General features: G+C 38.5%; 2 protein-coding genes and 1 pseudogene across 2 annotated transcripts in view; 1 reads left to right on the forward strand and 2 right to left on the reverse strand.

Annotated features, from left to right (window-relative positions):
* Positions 1–1,002: 1,002 nt before the first annotated feature.
* On the reverse strand, positions 1,003–2,388 carry LOC149283387 (homeodomain-interacting protein kinase 4 pseudogene; annotated as a pseudogene).
* Positions 2,389–7,432: 5,044 nt separating this feature from the next.
* Positions 7,433–15,736, forward strand: LOC149283388 (ribonuclease T2-like). The gene is made up of 9 exons (XM_089497617.1): positions 7,433–7,575; positions 9,711–9,771; positions 10,741–10,796; positions 12,766–12,823; positions 13,123–13,187; positions 13,708–13,821; positions 14,266–14,311; positions 15,094–15,168; positions 15,563–15,736. The coding sequence occupies exons 1-9, from the start codon at positions 7,433–7,435 to the stop codon at positions 15,734–15,736; spliced, it is 792 nt and encodes a 263-aa protein (XP_089353743.1).
* Positions 15,737–19,339: 3,603 nt separating this feature from the next.
* The window catches only part of LOC149283389 (nidogen-1-like), a 40,894-nt gene continuing 40,614 nt past the window's right edge, over positions 19,340–19,619 (reverse strand). The window contains exon 20 of the mRNA XM_089497618.1: positions 19,340–19,461. Within this exon, the coding sequence (XP_089353744.1) occupies positions 19,340–19,461 (122 nt within the window). The remainder of the gene's footprint in view (positions 19,462–19,619) is intronic.

Genomic DNA, 19,619 nt, shown 5'->3' on the forward strand with positions numbered 1-19,619 from the left:
CACCTCTGTACCCATTCAGCCCCCCATGTCATTGCTGTCCCCAATCAGCCCCTCCAAGTGTCACCTCTGTCCCCATTCAGCCCTCCAGTGTCACCTCTGTCCCCATTCAGCCCTCCAGTGTCACCTCTGTCCCCATTCAGCTCTCCAGTGTCACCTCTGTCCCCATTCAGCCCCCCATGTCATTACTGTCCCCATTCAGCTCTCCAGTGTCAGCTCTGTCCCCAATCAGCTCTTCCAGGGAATTAATATTTGAGAGTGTACACTTGATCCTGGTAGGGTACTCATATTAGCCTTAAAAACACTTTCCCTGCTGCTGTGTACTATACGTCCCATAATTCTCAGCCAGAATCATGGGGGGCATTTACCTGGCTGAGCATCAGGGGGACATTAGGATTTGCGGTTTTTTTACTATCCTTTGTTGCTATTAAATTTATTTATGTTAAACCACATTTGAATCATATTTGTATTTTTATAATCAATATGCGTTAGAAAATCAGGAAAAGATGGGCTGATTCGGTGGCACAATGGGCCACTTGACTTGACTTGCCCCCCAGGCCTTAGGCTGCCAGTCCTCCCTTGTCCACTACCCAACTATTTGCTGTGTAGGAGATGTTTTTAGGCAAAAACACTTTAGGCTTAACTCCCATCGGCTCCACAGCCTTCTGCGATTGCTGGATGTCTACGGACCCCTGTGCGCCGGCACTAAAAGCCCTCCCATTCATTTCAATGAGAGCTTTCTTCCTATAACTGATTGGCTGCTTTGCTACACCACAGAAATGGAGAGCAGCTGTAGGGCTGCAGCTACTACCTCAGGTAAGTTCACAGACAACATTAAAGATTTTTGACAAGAATATGCACTAAAAACTAAAATACATTTTAATATATCATTATAATCGAATCCCTGCTGGTCTGCTTTTTCCTAAAGCAGAAGATGTTCTAGGATGTTTTGGTTTCAAGGGGAAACTTCGAAAATGTTCAAAAAAAGTCAAAATCATTTGACATTTATACGTTATTGTCTTCATCGATCAGGCTCCACTCATCATCTCTCTGTCTTTCAGGCAGAGATTTCCTCCAATTGAAAATACATTTTATACAGTTGACAAACTGACCAATGTATCGTGAGATATTCTGGAGGAGCGAAGCCTTGTGGCGTACATAGCAGGTTGTATTTTCATTTTGGGAATTGAACGGGGTTTTTCTGTCCAGTTCCATCTCCCTGTCATAATAGGCAAGATCCTGAGTGCCATCATAAATGCCAGGTGGTGCATCAAAATGCTGGCCCGTCTCTTTCTTCATAGAGTCACTTAAGCTTTCCGGAACAAACTGGTAGTGTTTGGTGAATGTGTAGTTTGTTCTTAGATGCTGTCGGCTGATAAATTGATGGTTCATGGCTGCTTCTGGATTGATTCTTTCATGGGAATCCCACGTCAGCATGCACTTGATGATTTCCACCATATCTTTTTGTTCGCTATAGTTAGCCAGCATTTCTGTGTTTCCATTAACAAAGCTGGGATGATTTATCATTTGAAGATGATCCAAGGATTTGAAGATGTACTTCCTCCATTCTGCTGGCTTCACCTTGGTCTCCATTTGGTACTCATCCACAGTTTTAAGTGCCCATTGGAATCCTGCTTTTCTACTGAAGAAAAGGGGTGCCTTACTGGCTGTGTCAAGCAAATGGCTTTTTGGTAAACCTTGGGTCTCACAGATGTAGCGTACTTGGTCGTATTCAGTGCATCCTGGGTAAAGAGGAGCCCCAAGATAAAGCTCAGCCATAATGCAGCCAAGAGACCACATGTCCACCTTTTCACTGAAAGGTAATCCTAGAAGGATCTCAGGGGCTCTGTAAAAGAGCGTTTGGATATATGGCTCTTTCATGCCCCTCACCTCATTAGAGTTATAAGAACAGCCAAAATCAATAACCTTAACTCTAAATGGGTATCTGTTCTGGTCAACCAGCATAATATTTTCTGGCTTTAAGTCAGCATGAATAATAGAAAGCTCATTTAACTTGGACAGAGCTATTAACACCTGAGAGGAGATAGTCCTTATGTGCCTCACTGGAAGTGGAGCAAATCCAATCTCCTCCTGGTACTGAAATAGATTTTTTTGCAGTAACTCGAAAACCATATAATATTTGCTGTCATCATGAAAATGTTCATAGAATTGCAGGATATTAAACTTTTCTACATCCACTTTCCTCAAAGCATTCAGCATCTCGATCTCACATTTAATGGCATCCCGGCTGGAGGAATCATACTTGAGGATTTTTATAGCCACCTGCTTGCCGGAATCCTTTTTCTGGCATTTAACAACTTCACCGAAGGAACCTTTGCCAAGTACATCAATCACATTGTATAAATCGCTCATAGATTTGGGATTCTTCATGACTGAAAATCAGTTTAGTGTCTGTCTCACAGGAATCACAGAGAATAGTTCTATGTCCTACAAGAGACTGAACATTTTGACTGCTGCTTCAAGTCACTTATGCATGATCATTCTCCTGTGATGTCATCATAGTAATGTTCTATGTTACCGAGCAACTCAATCCTGTTTTTGCAATAGCTACAAGATAAACACCATGAAAAATATACTATATGATATATAACATTTTGCTGTTTCAATTATTAAAAGAAAAAGCTCCTCCCAGGAAAACCTTATGTTTTGTATGTTATATGTTAGAATTGTCGATGTGCTTTAAGACTACTGAATATTATAAATCAGGTCCGAACATCAGTGCTGTGACCGCATAAGCACTTCTCGCATACATAGCCCCTTCCTCTCAACATTGCCTCTGTACCTCCTTGCCCTTTCCTGCAGCTTTTGGTCTGTCTGCTTGCACACTGTGAGAGCATCCTCGGTTTTACCAAGGGGTCACGTGACGTAACCTTTGTTTAGAAAATGCCTTTCCTGGTCCAGCCTTCAACCAACTTACATTATGTTTTATACTCAAGCTAAAAATATATTTAGTTCCATGGGAGTTCCCCTTCAATCTTCTTTAGACTGTCATGTATGTGCCTTAATTGCATCAGATTGGGTGTGTTTACCTACATGAGCTTCACGTGCAGTCTACATACTGTACACATCCATGCTAACACAAAAAAACTCATACACATCCATGCTAACACAAAAACTCATACACATCCATGCTAACACAAAAAACTCATACACATCCATGCTAACACAAAAAAACTCATACACATCCATGCTAACACAAAAAACTCATACACATCCATGCTAACACAAAAAAACTCATACACATCCATGCTAACACAAAAAACTCATACACATCCATGCTAACAAAACAACTCATACACATCCATGCTAACACAAAAAACTCATACACATCCATGCTAACACAAAAAACTCATACACATCCATGCTAACACAAAAAACTCATACACATCCATGCTAACAAAACAACTCATACACATCCATGCTAACACAAAAAACTCATACACATCCATGCTAACACAAAAAAACTCATACACATCCATGCTAAAACAAAAACTCATACACATCCATGCTAACACAAAAAACTCATACACATCCATGCTAACACAAAAACTCATACACATCCATGCTAACACAAAAAACTCATACACATCCATGCTAACACAAAAAACTCATACACATCCATGCTAACACAAAAAAACTCATACACATCCATGCTAAAGCAAAAACTCATACACATCCATGCTAACACAAAAACTCATACACATCCATGCTAACACAAAAAACTCATACACATCCATGCTAACACAAAAAACTCATACACATCCATGCTAACACAAAAAAACTTATACACATCCATGCTAACACACAAGTTTGCCCATTATTCCTACCAATGGTAGCCTCAGAATCAGCAAAAATGAATGCCTATTCCATGCATGCTTACATTCCCTCACTGTATTCATTTTTAATACTTTTGCTAAGATGCTGCTCCATTTATCTACTATCCTCTGAATAAAGTAATACTTTCTCATTTGAAACAAACCTCTCTCCTATACTATATTAGAAACATTTAAATACTTAAAGGGTTTTATCAAATCTCTTCTCTCCTTTCCTTCAAGCTATATATATTGTGCTCCATTTATTTATCGATGGACGCAGACAACCCCCGCTGATAAACGCACCGCCTCCCGGCTGCAGCGGAAGCTGTGTACGCGAATCGCGTAGAGCTCTACACGCTGCCCGGACTACGCACCGGGGACTCAGAAGCACCGGTAAGTTTGGAGGAGGGAGGGGGAGGGAGTGTTAAATGGGGGGCATAAGGCATTTCTGGAGGCAGAGTGCTCTATGAAATGCCTTTTAACCCCCTTAATGCCACTCTGCCTCCAGAAATTCCTTTTAGCCCTCTATACGCCACTCTCCCTTCTGAAATGCCTTATACCTCCCTATATGCCACTCTGCCCCATAATATGCCTTTTAACCCCCTAAATGCCAGAGTGGCATATAGGGGAATAAGGCAATTCTGGAGGCAGAGTGACACATAGGGGGTCAGAAGGCATATCATGGGGCACAGTGGCATATAGAGGGTTAAAAGGCATATCATGGGGCACAGTGGTATTTAGAGGGTTAAAAGGCATATCATGGGGCACAGTGGCATATAGGGGGTATAAGGCATTTCTGGGGCAGAGTGGCCAGCCAGGGGGCGGATGTGCATAACTGGGGGGGGCAGGTTGAAAAAAGGTAATAAAAACAAAATATTTTTCCCAATCATAGCTTTTATTAAAAAAAAAATGTTCACATAGTTTACATGAATTAACATTTACTGGTAAAACTTTTTTTCCTATAGGGTCTAGGGTCATCTTATATTCAGGCTTTTTCTTTTTTTCATAAATTAATATTCAGATTTTGGGGGGTCGTCATATAATATTTTTAAGTTTCCTTAATGCACTCCTCCAATCTTCGTTTAGATTTTATACTGCAAGGTCTTAGAAACCACAACATTGTAGTAAAAATAAGGCAGTAATTTTACAAGCCATGTAAATCATTTAAATAACTGTGCTAGTAGAAAACCACAGAAAACCTTCCAAGCAGGCAAAGTGCAGTCCCTTATAAACATTAATTACCTATTTTAAACTATAGGTAGAATAAAAACTTTAAATGCATCAACAAAGACAAAATGCATTAATAAATGTTGCCCCAACTTTTTATTGTGTTTAAAATATCAGACTGTAATAATGTTATTATCAAGCAATTTACTATCCAAACATGTATTAATAATTACTCCTAGAATGAGTCAGCAAAGGGGAAGAAACTTGTATTATTGAATACAATTAGATTTTCATATATATATATATATATATATATATATATATATATATATATATATATATATAATGAAACTGGCAAAGTGTGAATACTGTGCTGATACTTTGTTACTATACCATCATACAAAGGGACTCTGATAAATACATGTTAACTTCTGGAACTTTATATACTATATTTGTCACAGTTTGCTGAAAAGCTCTTCTTGTGTCTGTGGGTCACAAAATAATATGTTTCAAATGACATGTTTCAAATCTAACATATTGCACATTTCTACATGCTTTTGAACACATTGCAGTTTCTGTCTGGGGTTTTGGGCTATTCCATGGTATTTTACAATCTCATCTTCTTTGCATTCCAGCACCATCTGCAATAAATTTAGGGTTAATAGAACAGTAATTTACATGACAGAGGAAGCCCCTAATGAACTGTAGAACTCATACTTTCCTTTCTACTACTTTGAGATCCACAGCTACCGTAATCTGGTCATCTCCTGCCTCCTTTGTTATTATTTTTTGTGTTAGCTTCGCCACTTCTATGAAATCTATTCAATAAAACTACTTGTATTTAGCAAGATTTCCACTTACCAATGTAATTTATACATAAGCTTATTATATGTGATAAAGCATTTAAAATCCAACGTCATCTCATTAACATAATAACTGCTCATCTTAACTCTACTGACTTACAAGTTTTCTTCACTCTGGTGTAGAAAAGACAATTTAAAAGTGGCCTCTTTAACAGTTAATCAATAAGAAAATGGGGATTCTATAGCAATTAACAATTCTCGGCTCCAGTCAGGGGACAGGGATTGCGCTGAGGGTTCACCTTGTTGCGGAATTACTACACCAGACTAAGATAATAATGTGGAGAGCCGGGACAAGCGAACCAACAGAAAAGACAATAGAAAGAAGACAGAAGAAAAGTAGAACAAAAAGTGGCACAAAAGGAGAAGAAGCAAAGACATGGAGAAAGTAGGCAGATGTTGACGGAGAGCGTTCAAGAGAAGAAAAAAAAAGAATGAAATGCAAACCAATATTCAGAGCTCTCCTTTCATTTGTTTCATTGGCTTCTTGACAACGAATGTTGTTTTTGGACATTTGCACCAATTGACTAAATGACGAATTGACCGTTAAAATTAAAATCTGGATGCACAAGTCTATAACTGTTACAGCCAGCATATCAGAGGAGACCCTGGTGCAGGGTAGGACACCGCATCACAAAGAGTTCTTCATCCTCCAAACATGGAAGGGAGCTGGAGCACTATTCTTGAGCCTCCCCTGACATTTCCAGCAGCTGGCATGCTATGGTGAAGCATCACCTAGCCATTATGGCTTCTGGAAAAGTGTAAGGATGTACGAGCATAGTATTTCGGCTATCAAAACAGTTGGAGAATGCTCCAGCATATTTTTAAAGTTGCTCAGTTACTTTTTCCAAATGCTTAATAGCATGGGGATGGTAAATTGGGCCTACTTTTCATTGGCAAAAGGGCTTATGGGCCAAGCTGGAAAGACGTAGGCTTCATGTGGGGTCATGGACCCTTCATATTCGTACTGTGGCCCAATGGGGTTTAACCCCTCAACATCATCAGTTAATTATTCAAAATGCTTAATACCATGGAGTTGGCAAATTATATATTTTTATGATTTTAGACATGTTTACAGTGTTTATGCATTGTGGATGTGTTGTAGTATTTGTTTTGTACAAATATATTTTTGTGGTATTGATTTCTAATATAAAATATTATTTTATATTTTCTGCTTTGAATAAGAAGCTGGCCGAATAAAAAGCTAACTTCCGTGATCAAGAAGCTAACTTCCGTGAACAAGAAGTTAATATCCATGAATAAGAAGCTGGGCGAATAAGAAGTTAATTTCCTTGAACAAGAAGCGCACTTCTGTGGAAAAGACGCTGTTTCACTTAGTAGCCAACTTCAGCATCGTACCCGAACCTGCGTATGCAAAAGATCCCTCTGCTATTTACTATCTGCCTTCGCCGTGTAAGAATATGTTACCACTAGGCGGCGCTGTTTAATTACTTCAGAGACTGAAACAAACAATGAGTGAAACTCTGTGTTCCGTGTTCCCCGTGTGACACTTGGGATCTCTCGCTGTGATTATGCGAGACGGCCACTAGGTGGCAGTAGTCGCGCTTTAGAATGAGTCATGCTGCTTCAACCGAAAGAGGAAGTGGGCTGTCCGGTGGTTGGTTTCAGAGCGAAGCTATTACCTACACAGCGCGTTATATTGCTCTTTCTAGCATAGAGACAGGATCGACTCGTATTAACATTGTAGAGAATCTGTAAGTATGGGAATCGCACCGGTGTAAATGTATGTTTAACTACCTATCGGTTGTAGTAAAAGAATATGTCCTTTTTTCTACAATGACTGACACGCTCCAAAACAGCCGGCCCTGCCGTGACAGAGGGGATTTAAATGGCAAGCCAACAACTGTGATCTCTCTGTAGTCACTAGTCACTAGTCTCTAGTCACTGGTCATTGGTCATCACATCACTAGTGAAACATGGACACAGAAAGTGAGGTGTCTTCACTGGTAGATATACAGTGATTGTGTAGAGTTGTGGCAGCTGAAGACGGTGTATTTGAGTAACACATAATAGGATGTATTAATACAATTAAAGCCTATTATTATTATTATTATCATCATCATCATCATCATTATTATTATTTATATAGCACTGTCCCAGGGGGGCCTGGCATGTTTTGGCGCCGGCAGGTAAAGTGAAATTATAATTGTGCTTTATAAAGACATATTATTTAGCTGTTTTTGGTTCAGTTATCCGTCGTGGTGGTATTATATGTCGAATAATATGTCTGTGACTTTGTATTTTAAATCAATGTAACTGGGTCACCCATGTTTTCCGGGACACATCTACTTTTTGAGCGATACTTAAACTGTGCTTTATACGCTCAATTTCCTCCTTTGGGTTTATACAGTATTTATACACGTAAGCACTTTAAGGGAAGCACTTTAATGGTGTTGGTCAGCAACTTGTGATAATTAGGCACGTCCTGAAAAGCATGGCTGAAAATGGCAGGGCTAAATGGAGGCAAAGGGGCTCTTATTTATCTAAAACTAGAAGTCAGAGGTTTATATGTAACTTAAGGAAATTTTACGTTACTGAGAGCGTGGTAGATAGGTTTAACAGCCTCCCAACAGAAGCGGTAGAGGCTAATACAGTAAGGGCATTTGAAAAAGCATAGGATGGACATAAAGCTAATCTAAGACGAGGCCAAGGACTAATGGAGGTCATTAATATATCCTTTATATCCATGTATTAATAATTGCAGGTAGAGCCAGTTACCTGTTGTATTCATATATCACTGATATGTATGCTGTATAATAATGTGTAATAGCAAACAGCTCATCTGATGTCTTTATTTTATTTTTATTTTAGTAAGACCCTCTTCAAACAATGGGGTCTTATTTTCCATATGCTTTGGCATTGATGTTTACTGTGTCCGCTCTACATTATGGCTCTGCTTTTCACTCCTTCTTAAGGTAAGATGACATCCGCAGTGGTTTTGCAAAGTGCATTCATCATCATAAATGTAACTGAAGTTGCGCAATTCTTTACACGCACATACAAACATCTGATATAGTGTGTGCTTTAACCTGTGATGATGCATTACATATGTATATTTAATAAATCTCATATTCTCAGCCAAACATTCCATATTTCTTTAATACCCTTTAGTGGGAGTCATACGGGGCAGCCCCCAGTCGTTCTCTCCCTTGGTGGCAAAGCTCAGGATTGACAAAGGGAAGGGTGGAAATCTTTCTACACAATGTTTGACATAGGAACCCTGCAGAGTAAGGGTCATGGATAGATTTAACATAAAATTAACTCTAATGGGATAAAAGAAAAACTATGATTTTTTTTAAGCAGCAGTTTACAGTTTCTCAGTAATGAATGTATACCCGTACTCTGTAAAAGACCACGATAAGTATTAAATCTTATGAAAATCTTGCATCGCTGTTTTTTTAATAATTTTGCAGTAAACATTAGCTTCATTTCTGTTGTGCAAGTTGCTGGTCTGTGACGTAACCCTTTTTGCTTCCACTTTTCAGTTTCTTTTACTTGGCACATCCTCTTTCTTAACTAATTATAACGTCCTGATTTCATCTAACCTTTTGCTTGGTGAGCTTGTCTGGGAGGTTTGACTACCTTTTTTTTTTTAAGTATCCTAATCTATTCCTTTAATCGTGTAAAATGATTACTGTTCATAATTTTTGCCAAAAGCAGGTGCTGATAGGATGTTGCCACCCAACCTGATACGGCTTTTTAAAAGTTTGTGTTATTTTTATGTCATCGAAGCTTCAGCGCAAAGAACAAATTGACAGATCTGCTTAGATTGATTTAGAGCTCAGTGTTCTTTGGAAGTGCAAATTGAAAATGATATTGTACTTTGCAGCAAGCAGCATGAATGGAAGAAGCTTATTTTAACTCACCATTGGCCTGTAACAGTATGTAAGGTATAGTAATCTCATTATCGATTAATAAATTCCGGAGAAACGAAGATACAAAATGTTATATATGTTGTGAAAATTATGCATCTCCTTGCTTCCGTTCTGCTAGAAGTGTGCACCCTAGTCAGTGACTTCTACTCAACCAGACTCGGCTCACTTAACCACTCGCACACAAGCAAAATAGTACGTTATGGATGCCAGAAGTACCAAAAGATGATGGGTTTGAGCCACCTACATTTTTGCTTGCAAAAATATGGCCAGCCCAAGCTAGATGATGGGGTTTAACAAAAGCCAACTTCACTACCTCTCATAAGCAGATGACTGCCCAGGGTGGAGAACAGAAATCTTTGGAGAGCAGTCATGCTAAATATGATATATTATAATGAGAGCTTGCATTAAAACACGTTAACTAATAAGCTAGCCGACTGGTTTTTTTTTTTAAACTTGTATTACTCACAAAGAGACTGCCATGACATTAAAAAAAAGATATAATGGTTTGTACAACACGGTGATAACTGGCTATACGTGACATGTTTATTACTGTTTCTGTACATATGTGGAACCAGAACTTTAGCAATATCGTTTTATTTGCTTTTTTTGGGCGAAGGCAGAAATATGCTTTTGAGCAGAGTTAGAAGGTGGTTAAAGCCCAGCCATAGGCAGTTAACTATGAAACTATACCAGAGTGGCCTGATTTACTATATATATATATATATATATATATATATATATATATATACATATATACACCCGTAGTATATTTACTAATATAAAGGGACCTGGAATTCATGTAACATTTGGATGCCTACTGGGTTTCACAATCATAATACTGTATGGAGTGCTGCAGTTTGATGTGGCCAATGTTTCTAGATGTGCCCTTATTCATGTGGCCCATGATCCATATACACTGTAAGATTTTGGTGTTGGCGGTGTGCCAGGTCGGTCACCAAGTATTATTATTCCTTTGTTTTACAGATGGAAAAAGTGCAATGTGACAACCTTCCAAACTACTGGACTTTGCATGGACTCTGGTATTACTCTACTTCAATCCGGTTTACCAGTTTACTGTTGTCTGCTTACATGATTAAATGTTTAGAAACATTTCACTTCAATGAAAATCCCAATGAAAAGTTTGTTTTTTGAAGCTTAATTGTTAGCCGGAAAGTTTGGGAACATTTTTGCAAAGTGAAATACATAGCATGCAGCCGGGAATACCCAGCGGTGCGGCATACCGTAGATCCGGATCAGCAGATCAGATGAGTATAGAGCGCTGTCAGCCAGCAGCCCACTGTCTGAAGCTATGTATCTTAACAAAAACCAGCTGAAACATGGTTAGGGGAAAATGACGCGCTTTTTTTTTATTAGACAGATCAAAGGAGAACAAAAAAAAAACAGACAATTCACATTCTATAACCACAGAACCACTAATCAATAGTGGTGGGTTTGTGTTACCGTCTGCCAAATGGTGAATTGTGTGCAAGATCTAAATGATCAGTAAAGACTAAGGGAACACAGTAGCTATGTATAGCATTGAGAAAAGGAGAAAGGGGATACGTGATAGAAACATTTAAATACATTAACATACTTAAAAACAAGAGGTTAAAATCTAAAAATAGAGACCAATGTGTAATACACGGAAGTTTTCATTTAGAGAATTTTAACATGCATTGGATAGGTATAAATCTGCCCTGAATCTGAATATTGGGCCGACTAGATGGGCCCAATGGGTCTTATCTGTAGTCATATTCTATGTTTCTAAAACAGTTCTAGCTTTTGCATCATATGTTTTCGGGGCGACTGAATATTGGTCATTTGTATATGTTCTAGTTGTGTTATTTTGGCCTAATCTTCTAGACAAACACCCTGACTCTGTATCGGTAGACAACAGACTGTATCTGTGTTAATCACACAGTCAGAGACTCCGGACAATGCAATTCTATCGCGCAATGGACTTCATTAGTATTGCCATAAAGTATCACCGTCGCACATATATGAGATTGTTGGACATCCTCCTCTGTAATCACGGGCACTCCGACTCTGGGAAGGCTTTCCACAAGAATTTGTGATGTCAGGCACTGATGTTGGATGAGAAGGCCTGGGTCGCAAATTGGTATTCCAGTTAAGGTGTTGGAAGGGGTAAAAGTCAGGGCTCTGCGCAGGCCACTCAAGTTCCTACACACCACATTTGTTAAGACCTTGCTTTGAGGACACCAGTGCAGTCATGTTGGAACAAAAAAGGGCCTTCCCCAAACTGGTGCCACAAAGTTGGAAGCATACAATTGCCTAAAATGTCTTGGCGTGCTATAGCATTACCATTTCTCTTGGCTGCAACTAAGGAGCTTATCCCAAACACTGAAAACAACCCCAGACCATTAGCCCTACTCCACCAAACTTTACAGCACACACAATACATGCCAGTAGGTAGCAGATAGTGAAGTGTGATTTGTTACTCCAGAAAGCAAGTTTCCAATGCCCTCGACTCCAGTGGCGGTGTACATTACACCTAAACTCAATAATTAAAAGAGGTTTAATTAAGTGTGGTGTTTCAGCAGGAAAAGTCACCCAAATTATTACACGATTAACAACAAAAGCAGCTTCCAGATCTTCAGATAAAGGATGTTTATTGGAAAAAAAATTGAGATAAGACCAGGTTTTTTGTAAATAACAGCCTAAATTACTAGTTACAGAACTACATGTTATGTTCTAGGAGAAAAATATGTTTTCCATGGAACTTTCCCTTTACATGGCTTATGTTCATCACTAAGTGCTTCTTAGTTCGCTTTCATTACAGTTGTCTGCACCTCTACCTTTCCTGACAGGTTCTTAAATTTAAGCTATTGCCTCGACAGCCCCGCGCTGTACATTTAACTTTCATCTGCACGATCTGCCTTACCTTCTTCATCTGTAAGCTCCAAAATGTGATCCAAGTCCAGGAGCTTTTACAAAGACATTTGTAACCGATGCAACATCTTTAACCTATTCATTTTTTTGTCTTTTTAGGCCAGATAAGTCACAAATGTGTAATAACTCGTGGCACTTTGATTTTTCCCAAATCCAGGTATGTATAAATCATTCATGTTAAATAGTGCTTCACACTTGGCAGTTTTATGCAGGCTATGTCTGTTTCATAGATTCTGTGAGTTAGCTATAGTCAACCTTGGCAGGTGTCTTTTTTTAATATATTATTGCAGTCGTTTTCTTATCTGGTGTTTGCTATGTAGCGCCAGACACTAAATACTGCATGAAATGTTATTCATGTTTAATAGACTAAATGTTTATTTTCCTTTCCTTTTTGAGGCACCTTGCACATTTTGGACTATCCACCACTTATTGTTTTATTATTATTTTTTTATACAGGACATTTTGCCACAGATGAACATGTATTGGCCTGATCTCCTTCACACAAACAAATCCCAACTTTGGTAAAATATTCCGTATGCATTTAATTATCCGTTAACTATATTTTGTGATATATTTTCTTTCTTCGCTTCAAATTATCTTCAAGTTTACCGTGAAATAGTTTTAGGCACTTGATATTAATATTGCTCTCCAGTCTCTTGTGCTTTTTCTAACATTCTGTTTCCCTTTGCTCTCTCGTTTTAGAAGTCTATGTATAAAAGGATATGGGGTGCCAGTGGAAGACTGGCGCAATGGGGTAGTAGACTACAACCACCTATTCTAAGTACAGCTGCATTCTGGGGGGGGGGGGGCGCGCATTGGTTCTCCCCCCAACCTTTGAACCTTCCAGGTTACTACTGACTTTGCATGTTACTTTTGCTACAGTCACATCATCCGTGCCCACACAGTCTCATTCCCCCTCAATCTCCTCTACCAGTATGCACTATGCGTGTACATGTCATTTTAGCGTTTTGTTTGTATATAGTTAATTTGAATGTTATTGTTAATGTCTGATTTGTCATACTTGGAGATGATTCTTTTTAGGAAGCATGAATGGCAGAAGCATGGAACATGCGCAGCGTCCTTGGAGAGTCTTAACAGCCAACACAAATACTTCAGTAAAGGTCTTGAACTGTATATGAAAGTTGATCTTAACAGGTAATGCACATAAATGCTGTTGCCTCTGTAATTTGCAATGTAGAGTCACATTTGGGGAATTTATTGTGCTCAAAAGTTGCTGCTTGGTGAAAAATGCACAAACTCTACAGTAAGAACAATCAACTCTGGCGTTCTAAGACGTTTGCTTAGTTTGAGTCTAACTGATGCTCACATGTAAGAATATATGGTATAGATAGAGATCCTTCATAGAAAAGAAGAAAATAAGGAGCGAATAAGGTTTGAGGATTGGGCCGTTATCCAATTATATTCTATGATTGTAGTTTAGTACAGTTGATGATTAGCAACAAATTATTTTAAACTGTATCTAGTTAGTTCAACTAAGTGGGCGCATGTATGCATTAAAATAATGTCTGCCTGGCATGAAGCATTATTTATATTCATCATCTGCATTGTGGTTAAGTTGGTTTTTTTTATTCTACCCAGTGCTCTTAAAAAGTCTGGAATAACACCATCAACAAAATACTATGATGTAAGTATTAAAATTACAGAAATGTGTACAAATATGCCACATAATGAGTGTTTTTTTTCTCCCTGCATTACAATGGATTATAATGCATGTTGTGTTAAGAATCCATTAAGGATAAGTTACTACGAAAAAACATATTTGCTGTTATAATAGGTACAGCAAATCCTATTCTGTTATACAATAGAAAAGCTGTTTATCAGGACAACTTACAAATAGCGTTTACTGTTTTTAGAAAGCTGATGGATGCCGCTTCTCTTAATGGAACTGACCGGTTTCCTGGATATAACCATTTTACAATACAGTGTAATTCACGAAACACAAGAATATGGCCCCATTGTACAGCACTGTGCAATATGATGGCGCTATATAAAACAATAAATAATAATAATATGGCTGTCATAGGTGGGTCTGATTTCCGCTGATATACAGAGATGTATTTAAGTGGGGTTGCTGTACTAGCCTCCACTACTTCCATATTATACGCCGGGATGTGATGTCTTATCCCTGTGCGCAAGCGACGCTACAGAGGCTATGGTGGTTAGGGAAAGACTTCCATAGCGTAAATAAGCTAGTTATAAGAAAGATCCGAGATCTCCCAAACCAACCCCTTCAGCAGCGGCACACCAGGGTGCCCTATCTGCCAGGCAGGTTGCCGCTCCAGGCTTGTTGTCCCGATCTTGTCTCACGCAACGCACCACTGCTGATTGAGATTCAAATAAAGTAGAAAGTGCATGTTCTAATGCCTGCACATAGCTATCTCATCATTTTCACCTCTTTCTCTTTAGGTGAAAGATATTATCAATGCAATCGTAAATCTGTATGGAGTCGTGCCAAAAATCCAGTGCCTTCCTCCCCAGCAAGTAAGGTTTTATTTATTCTTCTGCTTTTCTCGTGTCTAAGGATACTGCATATGTGAATATTGCATATAAACAAAGAGGAACCATCAGTTATGAGCAAATTTTATTAATAATAATATATGTTAATAGTCATTTTTGAGGTATCTTTGCTATGCATTATGGAGGGTCAATTCCACCTAATAGGTGGAGGGACATGCTGGTAAAATTATGTTTTGGGCTCTAGAAACAGGCAATATATGTGTACATTTATTTTTTTTTCTCATTTTCCAAAAAAAAGTATAGTCGCATAGGTCAATTTATGTTAAATAATGTATGTTCCATAGGAGGTAATTATTGGATTTCTGTGCAGCATTTTACCTATTTTGTCTTCTATAAATGTGTTTTTTTTATTTTTCAGGGAGAGGATGCGCAGACACTTGGACAAATTGAAATATGTTTCACTAAAGAATTTCAGCTGAGAAACTGCACCGATAAAGTAACTGACTTCCCAGGCGGTAGCCTAATCAATGAGGATCTTCAGTTGTGCAACCATACCTTAAACACGTATTATCCGCCTCTGAGCAGCCTGTAATGCGGCCCAATTGCGGAATCTAACGGAGATAGAGACCATGGTGCTAAGCCTGTTCTAATAAGCTAAGAAATGAATGAATAGTACAGTGGTGTAGGGCTCTTATTGCAAATTTGGCTTTGGCTTTGAAAAAGAATCAGACAAGGCCTAGCATGGCCTTCATTAATCCTATTTTATACCTACCAAAAAGAAAACTGGTCACTGTGCTTAGGATGACTACATACACAACATGGCTCTATATTGTGGTTTCAGAATTCCTCTTTTCTGCGAGAGAGCTAGTATATTTTCTTTAAACCGGTACTGCGTTTACCGTGGGATTACTGTGTTTATCTAAACTACCTATTATCTATTTAAAATAAGTCTCGGGCTATACGCATATTGGCCTACTGCAGTGAACAGCTCTAGACCTCTTGAACTGCTCAATGTCCAGTAAAGACCTTGGTGGACTGCAAAGGTCACCACTAGATTGTGGCGTTCATTCTGCGATTGCTCTTTTGTGAGGAAAACGGATACATGCGCAGCTATTGAAATCTAATTATTATCATTTTTTTGTTTTTTATTTTCCGTAGTATTCTATTCTTACTTCCTCCTATTGCTGAACGGACCTAACACTGGATCATCTGTTGTTTTTTTATGTTTATAGTGTCTATATAGTTTCCTTACAACAATTGTATGTTTTCCTGCATGGGGGTGTTTGGCACAATATTTGGCACTTTTGTGTTTCTATTAACAATGTGATTTATTTAACATGCTTACAAACACACATACATAATTAAATCTTGTGCATTAAATTGTGGACAGACAATCTGCTGACTTTGTTGTGTTGGATTAACCATATTTATATCCTTTTGATGTTGAAGGTACTATTTTTGGTCTCATGCACAGAGTGCCTATTTTATTTAATAGCCTTTGTCACAAACATATATATACCGTATTGGCTCGAATATAGGCCGCACTTTTTCCCCCACTTTAAGTTTTTAAAGTGGGGGTGCGGCCTATATTCGGGGTCTAGCGCCCGGGACATGGAGTCCCGGGCGCCGGACAGCCAGCGGGGTTTGGATACAGATCCCCCGCAGCGGTGCAGGGGACCTGCATCCTACTCCCCGATACGCTCAGACAGCCTCCCCTGCCAGCACTTCCCACGGGGGGGTGCCGGCACGGGAGATTGTCTAAGCGCATCGTGCGGACCGTCCGCACGATGCGTTTTACCTCTGCCCCCCGACTTACCGGAGCAGACTCCCGGGTGTCTTGCGGGGCCGGCGGGGGACATCTACGCTTTAAAAAAGCACCAAACTTTTAGGGTGCGGCCTATATACGGGGCGGCCTATATCCGAGCCAATACGGTATTCACAATTCCACTGCGCAAATGTTTTAATCTGACCTTCTTTTAGTATCTCGAACAAACACTTCTCTCCTTAACCTTAAGATAATTCGACATACTATGCTATTGAGAAGTGGACAACATGTTTTAGTAACACAATAGCAGGGCACAATGCATTAGACATGTCCGACAGTTTTTAAAATGTTATATATAGAAAGCAAGACAACAGACCCTTTCAACATACACTGTGGTTTGTCCTCTGAAGTTTCCATATGTTGAGTTGCTTCATCAAGTCGGACTTGACAGAGAAAGAGGAAACTTGAACAGAAACTAAACTTTGGGGAAGCATTCCGTTGAAGTTAAGACGACAAACCTTTGCCCCAACAAAGAATGCAAATTAAAATACTTTGTGAGTACTTTAATATCCATTCTAAAAAAAAAATTCTCCCTTTTGAAGCTACAAAACGCCTCCCCCATGGTCCAATGTATTGCATCACTGATTGGCTGCTTGAAGCAAAGAACCAGTGGCAGGAAAGTGCCCCCGCTGAATCAATGGGGGCACTTTCTATGCATGTGCACAAGGGGTTTCAGTAACCCCCCCTTGCAACCAGCACTGGAACTGAATGGCAGTTGGTATATTAAGTGGCATGATGTGTGCTCGGCGTGAGGTGAATGCATATGGGAGGTTACAGCAGAATTCACCTATGAATTTACAATGGGGACTACACACAAATTTAAAGGGACCACTCAGCTACCATGACATGCATTAACATCCATATGATGGCTGGAGTGTACCTTTAAGGCTCACATCAGCTCAGTAATTCATACATTTAGTGAAAACCTCCTCCACTTCAAACACAAACAATTCCCTATAAACCAGCATCCAAGTATCCCATCCCAGCCCCCTCAGCCAAGATGGGATGTAAGGCAGTAGAAGGTTGAGCTTTAATGGTTAGACTAGATGGGCTGAATTCTTCTTATCTGCTATTACATAAACAGCATAACATTTTTCCAGGCCTCCAGAATATTTTGGCCACATCATTGAATCATTGAGTTTCATTAAGGAAGGTTTTGGCCTATACACCACAAAGTAACACTTGAGTTGAGACTTGTATTTACACATTCAAATACTGCTGCAGCAACAAATAACAATCTTATAATAAGCATATAAACCAAGAAATTGTATAGAAAATAAATTGGAAAAAAAAAACTCTTTAAGATATAAACTAAAATTTTATTGATCTCCCCACACAAGAAAATCATTCAACCCAAATGATGTGCATAGTTGTAACAGTCATAGTAAAATGAACCAAATATTTGTATAAAATTGAAACGGCAATGTATTGAAAACTATCGATGGCCGCACTGGACTCATACCCTCGCCACTGAAAGAAGAAACACACTACTTATACACCAAACTGTATAAAATGTAATATCTGTTTTTTTATTTTCTTTTGTTTACAAACATATTAAATATTTTCCCATACTGCATAAAACAGTGCAACTGAGTATATGACAAATTGTATCACCCATACCCAAAGCAGTGGCTCTAACTTGTCATAGAACGGATCACTGTTCCACTTCTACTGTCCATGTATTGTCATAAAGCCAGTAAGTGTTGAGTAAGGAGTAGGTACTTTTGTAGTTTTAAATAAAAAAGGACTGTGAGTTTCTTTTGTTTATGAGGTAATACATGTCTTTATAGAGATGTAAGGTCTCACATAAATAAATGATGCAGAATGATACACGTTTTCCTTTTTGATGCTTTTCTTTTAATACATAAAAGAACCCCCTATATACACATTTTGCTTAAATCCCAAGCACTGGTACAGTTCAGCAACAGTTACTTTTAGTAAATGTGTATGTTGATATGGATATTCTTATTGGTTAATTTATTTCACATGAAATATATTGCAGTTTAGATCATGTGTCTATAATGTATTAGGAATGGGACAAAATAAGTTTAATTAATGAAAAGGTTTGCATTAATTAATACCGCAAAATAAGTTTTACACCCTGATCTAGTTATTTTATTTATTTTAAAACAATTAGAATAATACTAATTCAATGAAAAACAACAAATGCTTAAATGCTGAATACATGGTTTAAAAAAATGTATAAAAATATTGCTACAGTGATTGTTTTTTTTAATGTAAATTAAAAAAATATGCAAGTAAAAAAAAAAAAAAAAAAAACTGGCCCAAATTTAATGTAAGATGGCACCGGGCTTAGCCCTCTTAATAAAGTGTATATAAGTCTGAAGGACTTGCAGTAGTGTCTGTCTCCTAATATCTTTCTATACAATCTACCCCAATAGTATTTTCAGGGCAGAGACAAGATCGGCCACCTGGAGTTGCCAGACAAAGGTGAGTGCACCCTCCGTTGTTTACAGCACAGTAATTTTGTCCTGCAAAAAAAATAATGAGGAAAAGTTGCTTTACACTGTAAAATTTCTAAAGAAAGACTATTTAATTATGAAATACATTTTATAAAATAAAATGTGAGCACGCAAAAGTAATTGTGTGTGTGTGTGAGCATGGATGTGTAACCGTGTGTATGTGAGAA

This window comes from Sceloporus occidentalis, unplaced genomic scaffold (assembly GCF_023333645.1).
Source record: "Sceloporus occidentalis isolate IW3139 unplaced genomic scaffold, rSceOcc1.0.p SCAF_105, whole genome shotgun sequence".
Taxonomy (NCBI): domain Eukaryota; kingdom Metazoa; phylum Chordata; class Lepidosauria; order Squamata; family Phrynosomatidae; genus Sceloporus; species Sceloporus occidentalis.